This window comes from Malus domestica, chromosome 17 (genome assembly GCF_042453785.1).
Source record: "Malus domestica chromosome 17, GDT2T_hap1".
Classification (NCBI taxonomy): Eukaryota; Viridiplantae; Streptophyta; class Magnoliopsida; order Rosales; family Rosaceae; genus Malus; species Malus domestica.
In genome coordinates, this window is record NC_091677.1 from 2,173,472 (window position 1) to 2,187,910 (window position 14,439).

Sequence of the window (14,439 nt, forward strand, 5' to 3'; positions counted from 1 at the left end):
GCAATGATTGTAATTTTGTAAAATATGTAGAGGTATACTTGTCATTTGAAAATTTCATTAACTGGGTACTAATTATTATGCTTTGAAAAAAAACTTTTTTTAAGAAGCATGGTATGTGACATTCCACATCATCCAGGGGAGTGATCCTTAAATGTATATTCTCATCCTTACCTAGCACGAGGCCTTTTGGGAGCTCACTGGCTTCGGGTTCCGTAGGAACTCCGAAGTTAAGCGAGAAGGAGGTCAGAGCACTCCCATGATGGGTGACCCACTGGGAAGTTGCTCGTGAGTTCCCAGAAACAAAACCGTGAGGGCGTAGTCGGGGCCCAAAGCGGACAATATCGTGCTACGGTGGTGGAGCGGGCTCGGGAAGTGGTCCGCCCTGGGCCGGGATGTGACATGGTAGACCTTGATTATGCTTTTTTACTATCATTGACAACAATTTTTTAAAAATCACTTTTTTTTTTGTTTTACCAAACACATTTGATATTCCAAATTTTTAATAAGCTATTTTTATAAAAGCACCACAATCCCAAATTAGCCCGTAATTAACCATTATATCTGTCCTAAAAGGCTTATCTTTAGCTATGCCCCCTAAAGCTCTATTTTGATCTCATTTTGTCCCATAAATCTCAAAAGTCATTATTTTACTCCCTGAAATTCAAAATTCATTCCACTTTGACATATGTACTCTCTCTTCTCCTTAAAAGCTATAAGTCGTTTCTTGAAACATACGTGGGATCCAACACCCAATAAGACTATACCACATATGCAATAAATTTGATTATAAATCTACATTATGCGTTAACATTCAACAATAAGAGAATATTAAGTTTTTAAAAAAATGAAGAGATTAAAAAAATAAAAAATAAAATAATTAGTTTTGCACACCCAAATCAAACTCACATGAGAAACTAACAAATCTAAAGACAACATGGAACAAGTTTTAAGTTTTATAGAAACGACTTTCAAGTTTCAGGGAGAAAATGGGATCAAATTGAGTTCTATGGGGTAAAGTGGAGCGAATTATGAGTTTCAGAGAGTAAAATGACGACTTTTGAATTATAAATAATAAAATGAGATTAAATTGAGTTTCAAGCGCGTAACTAAAAATAAACCTACTTTCAAACAACACTCATGCGACGGGTGACCATGGGCCACCGTGGCAACAACGGGTCCGATTTCGGTTGTCATTCAAATTCAGTCGTTGTATACTCTCTCTCCATCAACTTTGGAGGACTTGTCAGCAAGATCAAGTCCACTTGTACCATTTTTTTGGAAAGTGATTTTCACACACTTTTAAGCCTCTTACATACATTTATTTAATCATGACAGTTGATTTCTTTTTATTTATTCAATCTGATAACCATAAATTAAAAGGAGTGTGTGAAACTCAGGGCCTGTTTGGTAGTGTACTTGAATCCAACTTTTTAAACTCAAAAACAATTTTCAAGTTTTAGGCCTTAAAAACTTGTTTGGTAGGACTATTTTCAAAAACTGAACTCAATACTAACTCAAAAATATAGTCTATTATCTAAAAACATAAAAAGTGAGTTTTTAGAGTTTTTAAACTTAAACTCACTTTTTTCTTTTCTATTCCTCCTCCACTCTCACTCCAAATCTCTCTCTTTTCTTCTTTCTCTATCTTTTTTTTTTTTTTTTTTATCTTTTTCGTCTCTCCTCCAATTCGCTCTTTTTATTCTTTAGGTTTTTTTCTCACTCATCTTCCTCTTTATCTCGTATGATTCTCTCCCTTCTTTCTTTTTCCTTAAATCATATCTTACTTTCTTTCCTCATCTCTTCTCTTTCTACCTCTCTTGCGACCTCCTTTTTTTAAATCTCTTTGTTATAGTTTAAGTCATAAGATTTAAAAATTTTAAATTAGAAACCAATCAAGTTTTTGAGTCTTCAAAAAAACTGTTTTCAATAAATGTTCTTAAAAAATGTTTTGAGAAATGATAAAAATTTTCAAATAGGATACCAAACAGGCCCTCACTTTTTCTTTCTTTTTTTATTTTTTTTATTTTTTTGATTTATTGGATTCAAATTTATATGAAGATTCAGTCTTTAGAATGTGGGACCAAATTTTTGATTGGGTGAAATCTTTCGAGGATTTGTATTGAGAGTGGATTTGGAAATTGCAGAACCCAATTGGATTTGGAAATTGCAGTTCCAATGGGCATAGGCAGGTTGCTGCAAGCTTCCAGATCTATAGTTCATCAATGGTGCATGAGTATTAAGCGGTTTCAAATAAAAAATTTCCCTAGAATAAATAAGAATTGCATTTTATTTTTCATTGCTAATGCCATATATCATCTAATTAGCATATAAAGAAATTTTGGCAGCAAAATTTGATTTTAAATTTTTGTTGTAATCTTGGGTTTATTACAAGAACTTCTATCGAGGCTTTTAGAGTTTTTGGGTATGTGGACGTTAATTTATTTACTTTTTATGGAAAACGATACACACACAATTAACTTCTCACACACCTATGTTGATTTATTCTCGATGGCTATAAATTAAGAGAAGTTTGAGAAACAAAAAATTTTGTGTGACAATGTCGCATTTTCCATTTGTTTAAACTATCAATTTATTTAGGTTTTTTAGCTAAAATGGTCTCTGAGATTTACATAACACATCACTTTGGTCTTTGAGATGAAAATCAATAGAAATGGTCATTGAGATTGTCCACCATCCATTATTTTGGTCATTCCGTGAAAAACTCCGTTAAGTGTCCCGGAGCCTCGTTTGAGCAATTTTCAAAACTTCATAACTCAATCGTTTCTTAGTCAAATTCGACCCATAATATATCAAACTAAAGATAGGAACATGTAGAACAAGATTATAACTATTTGAAAGCCCAATGGTTGCCGAAGATGATCGGAAAATAGCCTGAAAGGTGACTGGTCCACGGGAAAACTGGAAAACTCGTCGAAAACTGGATAAAATTTAAACGTTCATAATTTCTTCAATACTCAACGAACTCAAGTGATTCAAAAACAAAAATCATACTTCTAGATGAGATGAAGAGAATCGTACCTTTCTAAACTAGAAAACTCGTCGGAAACTGGGTAAAATTTAAACGTTCATAACTTCTTCAATTCTCAACGAACTCAAGTGATTCAAAAACAAAAAGCATACTTCTGGATGAGATGAAGAGAATTGTACCTTTCTAAATGGCTAATTCGTAGTGGTTTGGCCAGAAAAACAGCTCGAAAGTGGCTAACTCGAGACCAAGACAGCCACTTTTGAGTCGTTTTCCAGCCAAAAAACGGCTAGTTATCCATAAAAAAAAAATATACCATTCTCTTTGTCTCGTTGAGAAGTATGATTTTTGTTTTTGAATTACTCGATTTCGTTGAGTATTGAAGAAGTTATGAACGTTTAAAGTTTACCCAGTTTCGGGCAAGTTTTCTAGTTTTCCCGCGGACCAGTCACCTTTCAGGCTATTTTCCGGCCATATCCGGCAACCATTGGACTTCCAAATAGGTATAATCTTGTTCTATACTTTCCTATCTTCATTTTGATATATTATGGGTCGAATTTGGTTAAGAAATGATTGAGTTACGAAACTTTTAAAATTGCCCAAACTTCCGGCCAGGAGCTCTGAGACACTTAACGGAGTTTTTAACTAAAGGACCAAAATAATAGAGGGTGGACAATCTCAGAGACCATTTCTATTGATTTTCAATCTCAGTGACCAAATTGATGTGTTATGCAAATCTCAAGGACCATTTTGGCTAAAAAAATCATTTATTTATTTATTTACAACATTGTTTTGAATGTCAACGTAGGAATCAACTGCATTCGTGAACTGAAATTGATTCATTTTCGGTCACGTCAAATTTTGGACTGCATGTGTGACGCGATAAAACATTTAAATTGTGAAGATATGAGAGATGGCTATGTATATGCAGCAGTATACGAAGCTGCTGAAAATGGGATTGTTGAACTCGTTGTTTCTCTAATTAAAACCAAACCAAATTTATTGTTCAGAAGGAGCTCCGGAAGGAACATATTTCATTATGCTGTTGAATGCCGTCAAGAAAAAGTTTATAGCCTTATATACGGTGTTGGTAAAAGAAATCTCATTACGACTTTCTTAGATGAATCCGACAACGGCATGCTACATTGTGCGGGGATGTTATCTCCATCGGCAAAGGAAAATCTTGATCGTATGTCAGGTGCAGCCTTGCAAATGCAGAGAGAAAGGCAATGGTACAAGGTTAGAATATTATTTTATGTTATTGTTGTAGGCTTAATTACATCTATGATCCATGAAATTCAAATTGTGTCACTTAATATCCTGAAATTTAACTTTTTTCTCACTTTGACCCATGCCGACGCCGTCCAAGAATAATATAAATTCTACCTCATTATATGCTTAAGCTCAAATTGTGTCCAGTTTAATTTATTCCAACATGAGGAACTAAACATAAAAGGAATAGTTTGGTGTTTCAGTAAGATGCACATATATCCATGTATCAAATGAAGCAGCTTTTTTTCCCCTTCTAATAAAGATCAACATGATCACCTCATATCATTATGATGTATAAGTTTTCGTTCGATGAAATGCACGAGGTAGAGAGTAGTGTGGTTCAACTTTCAGCAATCTCAACTAAAAATAAAGATGGTTTGACACCCCCTGAATTATTTACCAAGAACCACGAGAAATTGCACAAGGAAGGAGAAAAGTGGATGAAAGGCACATCAACTTCTTATACAGTTGTCAGTACCCTCATTATTACAATCATGTTTGCTGCAGCATTCACAGTTCCTGGTGGAAACAACCAAGAAACAGGGTTTCCAATATTCTTAAACGAAAAGCTATTTGTAGTTTTTGTAGTTTCAGATGCTATTTCGCTCTTTTCTTCCGCAACTTCAGCCTTGATGTTTCTCGGCATTCTTACGTCGCGTTATGCTGAAGATGATTTCCTCACATCTTTACCCACAAAGATGATAATATGCCTTTCCACACTCTTCATCTCCATCGCGACCATGATGGTTGCCTTTTCTTCTGCCTTATTCATCATGCTTCAGGACAAACCGTGGATTACTTATCCAATCATTTTCCTTGCTGGTGTTCCCGTCATTTTATTTATTTGGATGCAATCTCCCCTTCTTGTTGAGATTTTCATGTCTACTTTTGGCAAAGGATTATTCGATAGGAAAGTCAAACACTGGATATAAATTCTTGATGATGTATGTGATATATTAATTGTGTAAGTTGTAGTAATGTTTGTCACTTCTAAGAAAGCTTGTACGCATTGTACACACTATGTAAGTGTTTGGTTCCTATAATAAAAGCCCCATTGTTCAATTTTTTATTTTCTATTTTCGAGTCTACTTCTGCTAATTAATTCAGGGGTTTGGCTAGCCGGGGAAATGACTGGATCCTCATTTATATATAGATAGGTTTAATTTTGGTGTTTTTGAGACTCGTAGATATGGCGGTGCAATTGTGAGTGAGACTGTGTCTTCTTGGAATCGAAAGAGACGTTAACAGGAGATAATTAAAGCAAGGCGTTTTAGTGTGTCATTGAATTGGTCATGGGTGCTTATTCTTCCAAATACAGGGGAACTGAATAGTATATATAGAAACAAAACAGTCATCTTTCTGGAAAGCTTCTCATAGTCATAGAGATAGGCTAAATTCTGCTGTTTTCATGTTGACAAATAGTCTCTTTAGCTTGTCACTGAATCTTGGAGTGGACTGAAAGATGGAAAATTATAGTAGTCATTGAACCCTTTTGGCTCTTTTTTTTTTTTTTTTTCTAACATTCGCAATTGTTTTCTGTGCATATATTATGCCCTCAATTTCTGACATCAACGGACACTTTCCTCAAATGTGTTATATTCTGCAATAAAAAAACGCTTAGTGTTAGGGGTGGAGGTTACCCAAGATCTCGTTGCCATCAGGGCCGGCTCTGAGGGTAGCCAAGGTAGGCGGGCGCCTAGGGCCCCCATGTTCGGGGAGTTCCCAAATTTTTTTATACATCCTGTATATAAAATATAAACAAAGAAAACGTAAGAAACATCACAATTATTTTGTTGGTGCAGTGGAAACGGTTCCACTCTATTTTCATTGGGGTGGGCAGTTCGAAACACCTTGTAGGCATTAGATTTTGCTTTTTTCAAATCTATGAAATTAAAGATAAATTGCTCTTTAAAAATTTTAAAATTACAAGAATCAAAAGGAGTTAAAATAATTCAATAAATATTAATTTTGAATGAATTTAAAATTTTCAACTTTAGAAAAAAAATAACAAAACCTCATGTTAGTGGGTGGTTTATGTTTAAATTCTTATTTATTTTTAAAAATATTTTAAATAAAAATTGTATAAATACAAAAAAATTGAGTTTCTTAAATAAAAAACATACAAAGGTCAATTGTCACACACCCACGCGTGTAACAGGAAGTTAGTGAAATTAATGGCCTCAATCTCTCCAAATGCAATTTTTTTTTCTTTTGCTTTTGAAAATAACCTAAATAAATAACAAAAACCAAAATAATCATAACTTTGTAATCCTTTTTCTTTCAACTTCCCAATCTTTCTATTTCTATTGAATGTTTAAGTAACTATCACTTGGTCCTGAAGATTGTAATTTGAGGTAACCATAACTTTGAATTTAAATTTTCTTTTTCAATAATTTATTGTTCAACTAGGTTATTCTAAAATTTGATTCGCTAGTGTTTGTTGATTTTAGAAAGAACACAAGAGAATCACTTGGCATTGTTGAATTATTATATTCGTCAATCAAGTTTTATTGTTTTTTACTCTCTTAGTCATCAAGTTGTATTGCTCTTCACTCTCAATCTTAGTGCATTTGCGTCTAAAGACATGTGACATGTAATATTAAGTAATGTTAATATATATATTTTCTTTTGATATTAATTTTTAATGAAATTCAATGAAGAAATATATTTTTTATGTAATTAGCGAATTCTTTTTATTACATACCAATGTACAAAGAGTCGGAGGTCCGAGAACTTTAGGACCTCACTTTGAAGACTCGCCTAGGGCCCCCAAATTCTCAGGGTTGGCCCTGGTTGCCATGCTTGCAACTTTCACCCAACCTCGTTGATGTTGTACACGGCGTACAATCTGCTCAGCAACTTCACTGTTCCTCTATCCGCTTGCTGCTCCGCCCAAACCAAAATTCTATTTCCACAAATCGTGGAAATTCAAAATCCAACCAAAAGGAACGAGCGTTTTTCTTAGCTTTTGTAATCCAGCCATTTGGATCCTCTGCAATATATTACATTTTTCCTCGACTTATTTTCATGTTTTAAGAACGGATTTTGGATCCTCTGCAAGCTTGATTACAATACAAAAGTGTGACAAACGGTTAACTAAAACACAAATCGAATTTATTTTTTGTGTAGCGGTGACGAAGACGACTAAAATATTATCACAAAAGAAGAAGACAAACAAATTGAACAAAATTTTCATTGTTACGTGAAGGGAGTTAAGTGCAAAAGCACATGTTCGAGATGTTAGTACTAAGAAATGGTACTGTTAGAATGCATGTCTAATAATCTATCTGATGGTGATTCGAACTCAGTGTAAAGGTCCGAACACGTACCTTAACCAGTTCTTCACTGTTCCCCTTCACCACTTTGCCCTATTTGCCATGCTCATGATGAATCTGTGGAACACTTGTTCTCTTTGTGCCCGTGGGTTGAGCCCATTTGGTTTGATGGTATCTTAAGCTATAGGGTGAACAGGGCAAGCTTTACTTCTCTGGCTGCTTGGCTGGCTTCTTTCTTCGAGGCTCAGTTGGGGTCTAAGGATGAAATCATGTGGCTCTTGTCCTATGCAGCGTTTACTTGCTGGCATATTTGGAAGGCCAGGTGTGCTCTTATTTTCAATCAAAGGAAACCATCACCTCAGCAGCTCATTTTGGCTATTTCTAATTCTTTTGGATCTTTTTTGGAGGCCTCTTGTGCGCCTATGGGTCTTGTCCGGTCCGCTCCTCCAGTTCCCCCCCCCCCCCTTTGGATCGTTGGTCCCCTCCGTATGCCCCTTTCTTGAAGGTGAATGTGGATGCCAATTGGACAATGTTATAAAAAAGGGGATATGCTGGAGTGGTTATTCGAAACCATGAGGGTTGTTTTGTGGCTGCTCGGAGGATGGAAATTTTGGCAGCTAATGCTGAAGCGGCTGAGGCTTCTGCAATTCTCATTGGTTGTGAAGTGGCTGTTTCGTTGGGGTTGGCTCAGGTAATTGTGGAATCGGATTCGAAGGAGAATATTTCTTATCTGGAGAAGGCGGCTTCTTCTGGCAGTTGGGAGGCTTTTCCCATTCGGGCAAAGATTCGTCGGATTGCGGAGTCCTTCCAATGTTGCCGCTGGTCTTGGGTTATGAGATCGGCCAATACGACGGCGCACTGTTTGGTGTCGAGAAGAAATACGGAGATGTGCGGTTTAACTTGGATTAATACTCCTCCATCTTCGTTGGTGCATGTTTTGAACAAGGACGGGCTTCCTTGCCCCCCTTAAAAAAAAATTTTGGTTCCCTGCAGTGGAGGAGGCGACGTCTTGCTCTTGGGGCAGCGTCTGTTGGTGTTTGTACCCTCCTCCTCTGCTTTGTGACTCTTGTTTCCTGTGTTGCTCCTCTGTGTGGGCTTCCTGTTCTCTTTGGCTTTGGCCCTGGTAATGTTATCTCCAGTCTTTCCAAAAAAAAAAAAAAAAAAACTCACCATGTTTATGACTAATCAATCTTATAATTAATCAAGAATAAAAAGCGCAAGCTAGGAATTATACATATAGTGACATTATGTTCCAATTAATTATGTATTCTAGTATGAGCATGCATGTTTAGTATGAGCATGCATGTTTACAGGTAATTGATTACGTTTCTAAAAGATATATATAACATATCCTTCTTCTTTTTTTGGAAACTATATATAACATATCTTTCAAGAATCAATAATTCCCTCTCTAATCATTAGGACCACACTCGGTTGGGCTTAATCTATATTCATGTTCCAAAAGATACACCAACTATTCATATATCCAACCAACCCACAATCCTAAAGCTAATGTTTAAATTTCAGTCTCAAGCATGCACAAGAGAAAGTTCCTCTTGGTGAAGTTTGTGATCATCTTATGGACTCAATAAGTATGACCTAATTGGTTTTATTAAGGGTAGTGCTATTCACACACTCATTTTTACTTATCACATACCATTCTCAATTTTTGATCGTTTGATCAAATAAATTGAAGAAGATCAATAGCTAAAAACTAACAATGGTGTGTGAGAGGTAAAAATGAGTGTGTGAATAGCACTTTATTAAATATGGCTTTTGATGTGTAAAAATGCAATCCTTTTTCTTGAGCAATTTTTTAGTATTAGATCTAGAATATAGCCACATGACGTTCCTATTTCACTAAAATTACAATACGTGAATTTGCTTTTTCTATTAATATAACCTAAAAGATGAGCATCTCAATCATGTCATCTACATTTATTATAACACGTAATATAGTGCACCATGTAGCTTGTGTTTCCATTACTCATAAAAATTTATAGTTTTTCTTGATTCCCAAATATATTATTGAACGGCATCAAATTAAAAGAACTAAAATAAGAAAAAGTTCATTATGTCATTGGCTAATATATTGTTACATTTTTTTACCAGCAAATTATTGGTGAGACGATTGCAAAATGTAGTGGGCACAAGGCTTTCATTCAAAGAATCAAAGGTAACAATTTTAATCATGCAATGTATACAAATATGGCATATGATTGAGAGAAAAATTCATGTATCTTGATAAAGAGAGATCTAAAGAGGTTTTGGTATGATCAGTTCATGATGACTTGTGCGGGAAGTAGGATGAGGGCTCTAATACAACATAAGATAAATATATATAGGCCTTTTATTTAATGGGATTCTAATTATATTTTAAATGGAGATAAGTTGTAGGCTCACTCCTCATTGAACTTTAAATAGAACCATTTATTTTTTAAGTTACACTTCATAGATCATCCTTACAAAATGTTAGCGAAACTGAAAATGTTAAAACATCTAATTAAGTTCAAAGAAATTGACGAACACTGTGTTATAAGAAAATTTGAAATTTCATCATGACAATCAAATGGGTAAATGGTTTCATATTGAATTAATTTTTTATAAAGATGATCTATAAATGGAGACTAAAAAATAAACGATTTAAATCGTTGAAATTCGATGTAAAGTGAATCCCACGACTAGTCCCCATTTAAAAAAAAATAGAATCCTTTTGAATAAAGGCTCCGATAAATATATTCAAATAATTTGTAGTGCAGTATTTTGATATTCAGCAAAGTCGTATACACATACACTAGTTCAAAATTCAACCAAAAAAGAAAGTACTAGTTGTGGTGAGTGGTGGTGACTCAATTCATGGTCCCACCACCAAAACTTAGAAGAGGTGGGGCCAAAATTATCATTGATTCAATATAAGGGTTATCTTATACCTTTCTGGCCTTTCGGCAAGATTTTCAAGTAGATTATTTATAGGCTAGGGGAGCTTTTTATAAGTATAGTTTCAAGAAAGCAAAGATAGTAGTATTCGTACTACTGCTTTCTCTTTCGTGTTCACCTTTTAGGCATGAACCTTCAATCTTGATATCAAAATCTGCCTACAATTATGTGTACTATGTGTGTTAGTGAAGCGTGCAAATTATAGAAAACTACTTAACGAGACACTCTTTATTATTTTAATCACTAATTCCAGCGATTGGCCTATGCAACAACGCACTTGAATGTGAGAGCGAGACCCCTGCATTCGAGTTAGTGTGTTGCTCCATTCCATATGGCTACCTCACCCGAAACTCTCCAAACTCTGAAGAATTTATTACCAACTGCTAGGTCCTTTAACCACCTCATATATGTGCAACTAAATTCACCTGTTATTATCAGTTATTCACATTTTGTTTTCCCACTTCATTTTTTTACTGTTGATAAAAAAGTTTATGATGTTTCGGAGTATAGGATAATTCAAAACTTTTAACAGTCTTAATTTTTGTGTTTTTAACCAAATCTTAATTTTTTTTGTTTTTAACTAAATATCTAGCAGTTAAAATACATGAAGATAATAGAAAATGCCATTGTTGATATTGATTTTCAAATATGTGCAGGATATCATGTTAGCTAGAGTCAGATGTCTCTATACATCATTGCTGCCATACATTCAATACGTGAAAGTTATCACCTTTGTCATAATATATAGTAGACCCGACGACATTTAATCCTTTTGTTTTGGTCCTTACTTATGTCAGCCGATTTGCCTGTAATCTACTCAAAGACTTTGTGCGTGCAACTCGGGTTCTGATTACAGACTGATCAATTGATCAATAATACAAGAACAGTAGTACGTAGTACTGAAGCTCTCGACGCATATCAGCTTATATATATATATATATATATATATATATATAAACAGAAGAATTCAATAATACAAGATAACAGTGTACTGTAGAAAAAATCATTGGTTAACTTAGAGTACTTGAAGTGGTATATTATTAGTTTAAGGGGCATCTCTGTATAAATTCATTACTAATAAACCCTAACGCTTTTGGGTTTATATGTAGTTTCCATAGTTTTAAAAGTTATGTTCAATACAATATAAAATTGTATCGGAATCTTTTAGTTTGAAAGATATTTTTGTAATGCAATTACGTTCACGTATAACAACCACCTTGACAATGTAATAGGACATTCACAACGTAAATGCTAACCGTGTGTAACAGTAACAATGTCATTTGTGTTGTTAACTAGCTATACCTTATAATTATTTTATAACCTTGGTCTGTAAACTCTGATTATTACAGTGTAACTTTACCTTTTTTACAATTCAAATATTAAATGTTAAAATCATATTGTATAACTGTTAAATGTTTTAATAAAATGCTCCGAATTGAGTAATTACATGATGTCCACTAATAATTTTATTAAAACCATACTTTTGTTTTAAAAATACCATAAATTTTCCTCTAATATAATAATATTAGATCAGTTTAATTAGTATAAACGAGAGAATATGGTATATTAAGCAATCTGTAGCGTTTGATAGGACATGGGAACAGACTAACTATTGACTGGGGAAAGTTTGAGGGTCTGCAATGCCAATTGTTGTTGAACAGTGCTTGTTAATGTTATAAAGCCGGAGTCACACTCATCCTTTTGTTCCTTGGTAGCCCATGATTTATAACACTCGTCTTTTTGCTTTCCATTCCTCTCCCCCCCCCCCCCCCCCCACTGAAAATGCTCTTTGCCTCCTCTCACTTCTCTCTCATCAGTTCCTTGCCCTTACCTTTTTGGTCACTGTGGTTGCAGTGAACTCTCTCTTTCTCTCCCGCAACTAGCTAGCGAGGGTTTAGAGATCTTCTTTCAACTTTCACATCTCCAGCAATCAAAGAAGAGATCTTGAAATTAAGAGGCTTTTACACAAGGGAGCGAAGGTAATCAATAATAATATTACATTCTTTTGCATCTAATGATACCTGATAATCAAAAATCTATCAGAGAAGGGTAAGGATCAAAGTACATACAAACAGAATCTTCTTCTTCTTATAAATATTGTATTTGAATGTTGTCTCATTAATCTGGTGAAAATATGCCTCCTGATAGTTAAGTTTGAAGGGTTTGATCCAGGACACTGGCTTGTGGATTTGGTGTAGGATAACAATTAGAAGATGATGAACTGCACACTTGTATACAGAAATAAAATTGGAATCTGTAGTTTCTGCATTTGATTTACATAAGAAATTAAGGAGTTGTTAATTTGTATTTGTTATATAATATATATATGTATGTATGTATGTGTATATATATATATATGTATATATATATAAGTAGGTATCTGATCATTTTGTGTGAATTCTGAGAGAGAGAGAGAGGGAGAGAGTAGAAGAAAGGGAGGAACTATATTAGTCTAACTTAAGTCTGGAATCTATGGAGTACTTAACTAATTCAATTCTGTATAACTTTGATTTTCATGCCTTTTCTATCGTTTTCCCTCATTTGGAATTTTCGAAATTTAAAACATTTGTAGGGTTTTTGAACAGCTTTTAAGTAACAATATTCAAAACATGCAGTAGCATTCAAATTCAAGAATGACAGCTGATTGTCTGGCAAAAAAGTAAAGAAGTTTGAAATTGAACAAAAAAAATAAAAATCATGCAGCTATAGCAGCTATGTTTTAGGTTTTTGATTCGGCAAGTACTAAATGTCGGCTAGTATCTCCAAACTGACTATAAAACGGTTTCCTACTTAATTACTAGCTAATTAATTCAGCAGGATCACCTTTGATCTCAGTTTAACAAGAAAACTTCAACCTTTTTTGTTTTTCCTATACAAAAGACGAGATGTAGACACAATTAGGAGATTCATGTCAAGATAGAGAATTAAGATAAGAGTTTTATAAGAGTTAGTCGCTCGTATCTCTCCATGTTCATGCAACTAAGATTTAATTTCGGTGACTTCATTGTCCAGTAATGCGTACCAAAGAAAACATAGTTGGTGGTCTTTAATTTTAATGGAATTTAAGTCTTAGTTTGGTGCAGTACTGCAGGATCAGATGGCTTCATCGAGTACGAGTAGTTATACAAATTCTCCTTGTGCTGCGTGCAAGTTCTTGAGGAGAAAATGCATGCCGGATTGCATATTTGCACCCTATTTCCCACCGGAGGAGCCCCAAAAGTTTGCCAATGTTCACAAGATATTTGGTGCAAGTAATGTAAGTAAGCTTCTCAATGAAGTCCACCCCCACCAGAGAGAAGATGCGGTGAACTCTTTGGCCTACGAAGCTGAGGCTCGGATGAAAGATCCTGTCTACGGATGTGTTGGAGCCATCTCAGTGCTCCAAAGGCAAGTCATTCGCCTTCAGAAGGAGTTGGACGAGACTAATGCTGATCTCGTCCGGTATGCCAGCAGCTACAACCATGAAATATTGCTGCCAACATCTCAGTCCGAGAGGTCTAGTAGTAGTAGGGTTCGTGGAGGAGGGTCTCTAGGTCAAAATTCTGGTTCGTATTTTGATCCACCATGGAATAGAAATGCTTATGGAGATAGAAATTATGAGAGAGGAGGAGGAGAAGGAGATATATAAATTTAAGTAGATTACAGTGCTCTAGTCTATTGTGTTAAATGTGCCAAAGAGAGGAAATAAAGTAGCTTCATATATGTTGTATGTGTCAATAATTATTAGGAGTAGACCTGGTTTTTTAGGGTTTCTCCTGGGTATCCATGTAAACAGGTTTTAGTAATATGTATCCTATACTCTGTGGAAAGCCTTGTGTATCTATCTGTATATCTCTCTTGTGATATATAATATTGAAAGCATTTTATAAATATTGCTGGCCCGATTATATATGCATTAAGTATATGTGTTGAAGATGAAGAGCGATGCTAATCACTAAGTTTATTGTGTTGTTTATTACTTAACATGGA

General features: G+C 34.8%; 1 protein-coding gene across 2 annotated transcripts; it reads left to right on the plus strand.

The window, feature by feature from the left end:
- Window positions 1–12,180: 12,180 nt before the first annotated feature.
- Window positions 12,181–14,340, plus strand: LOC103404301 (LOB domain-containing protein 25). Of its 2 annotated transcripts, none has more exons than XM_008343197.4 (2): window positions 12,181–12,449; window positions 13,554–14,340. In XM_008343197.4, exon 2 carries the CDS (start codon window positions 13,568–13,570, stop codon window positions 14,096–14,098), a length of 531 nt encoding a protein of 176 aa, XP_008341419.3. In that variant the 5' UTR covers window positions 12,181–12,449; window positions 13,554–13,567; the 3' UTR covers window positions 14,099–14,340. The 2 variants fall into 2 exon arrangements, with proteins under 2 accessions (XP_008341419.3, XP_008341420.3); XM_008343198.4 differs by having other exon boundaries at window positions 12,308–12,449; window positions 13,562–14,340.
- Window positions 14,341–14,439: the final 99 nt, after the last annotated feature.

What these genes read in the sequence shown, in the direction of transcription:
- LOC103404301 (XM_008343197.4), top strand. Translation starts at nt 13,568, where the DNA reads ATGGCTTCATCGAGTACGAGTAGTTATACAAATTCTCCTTGTGCTGCG.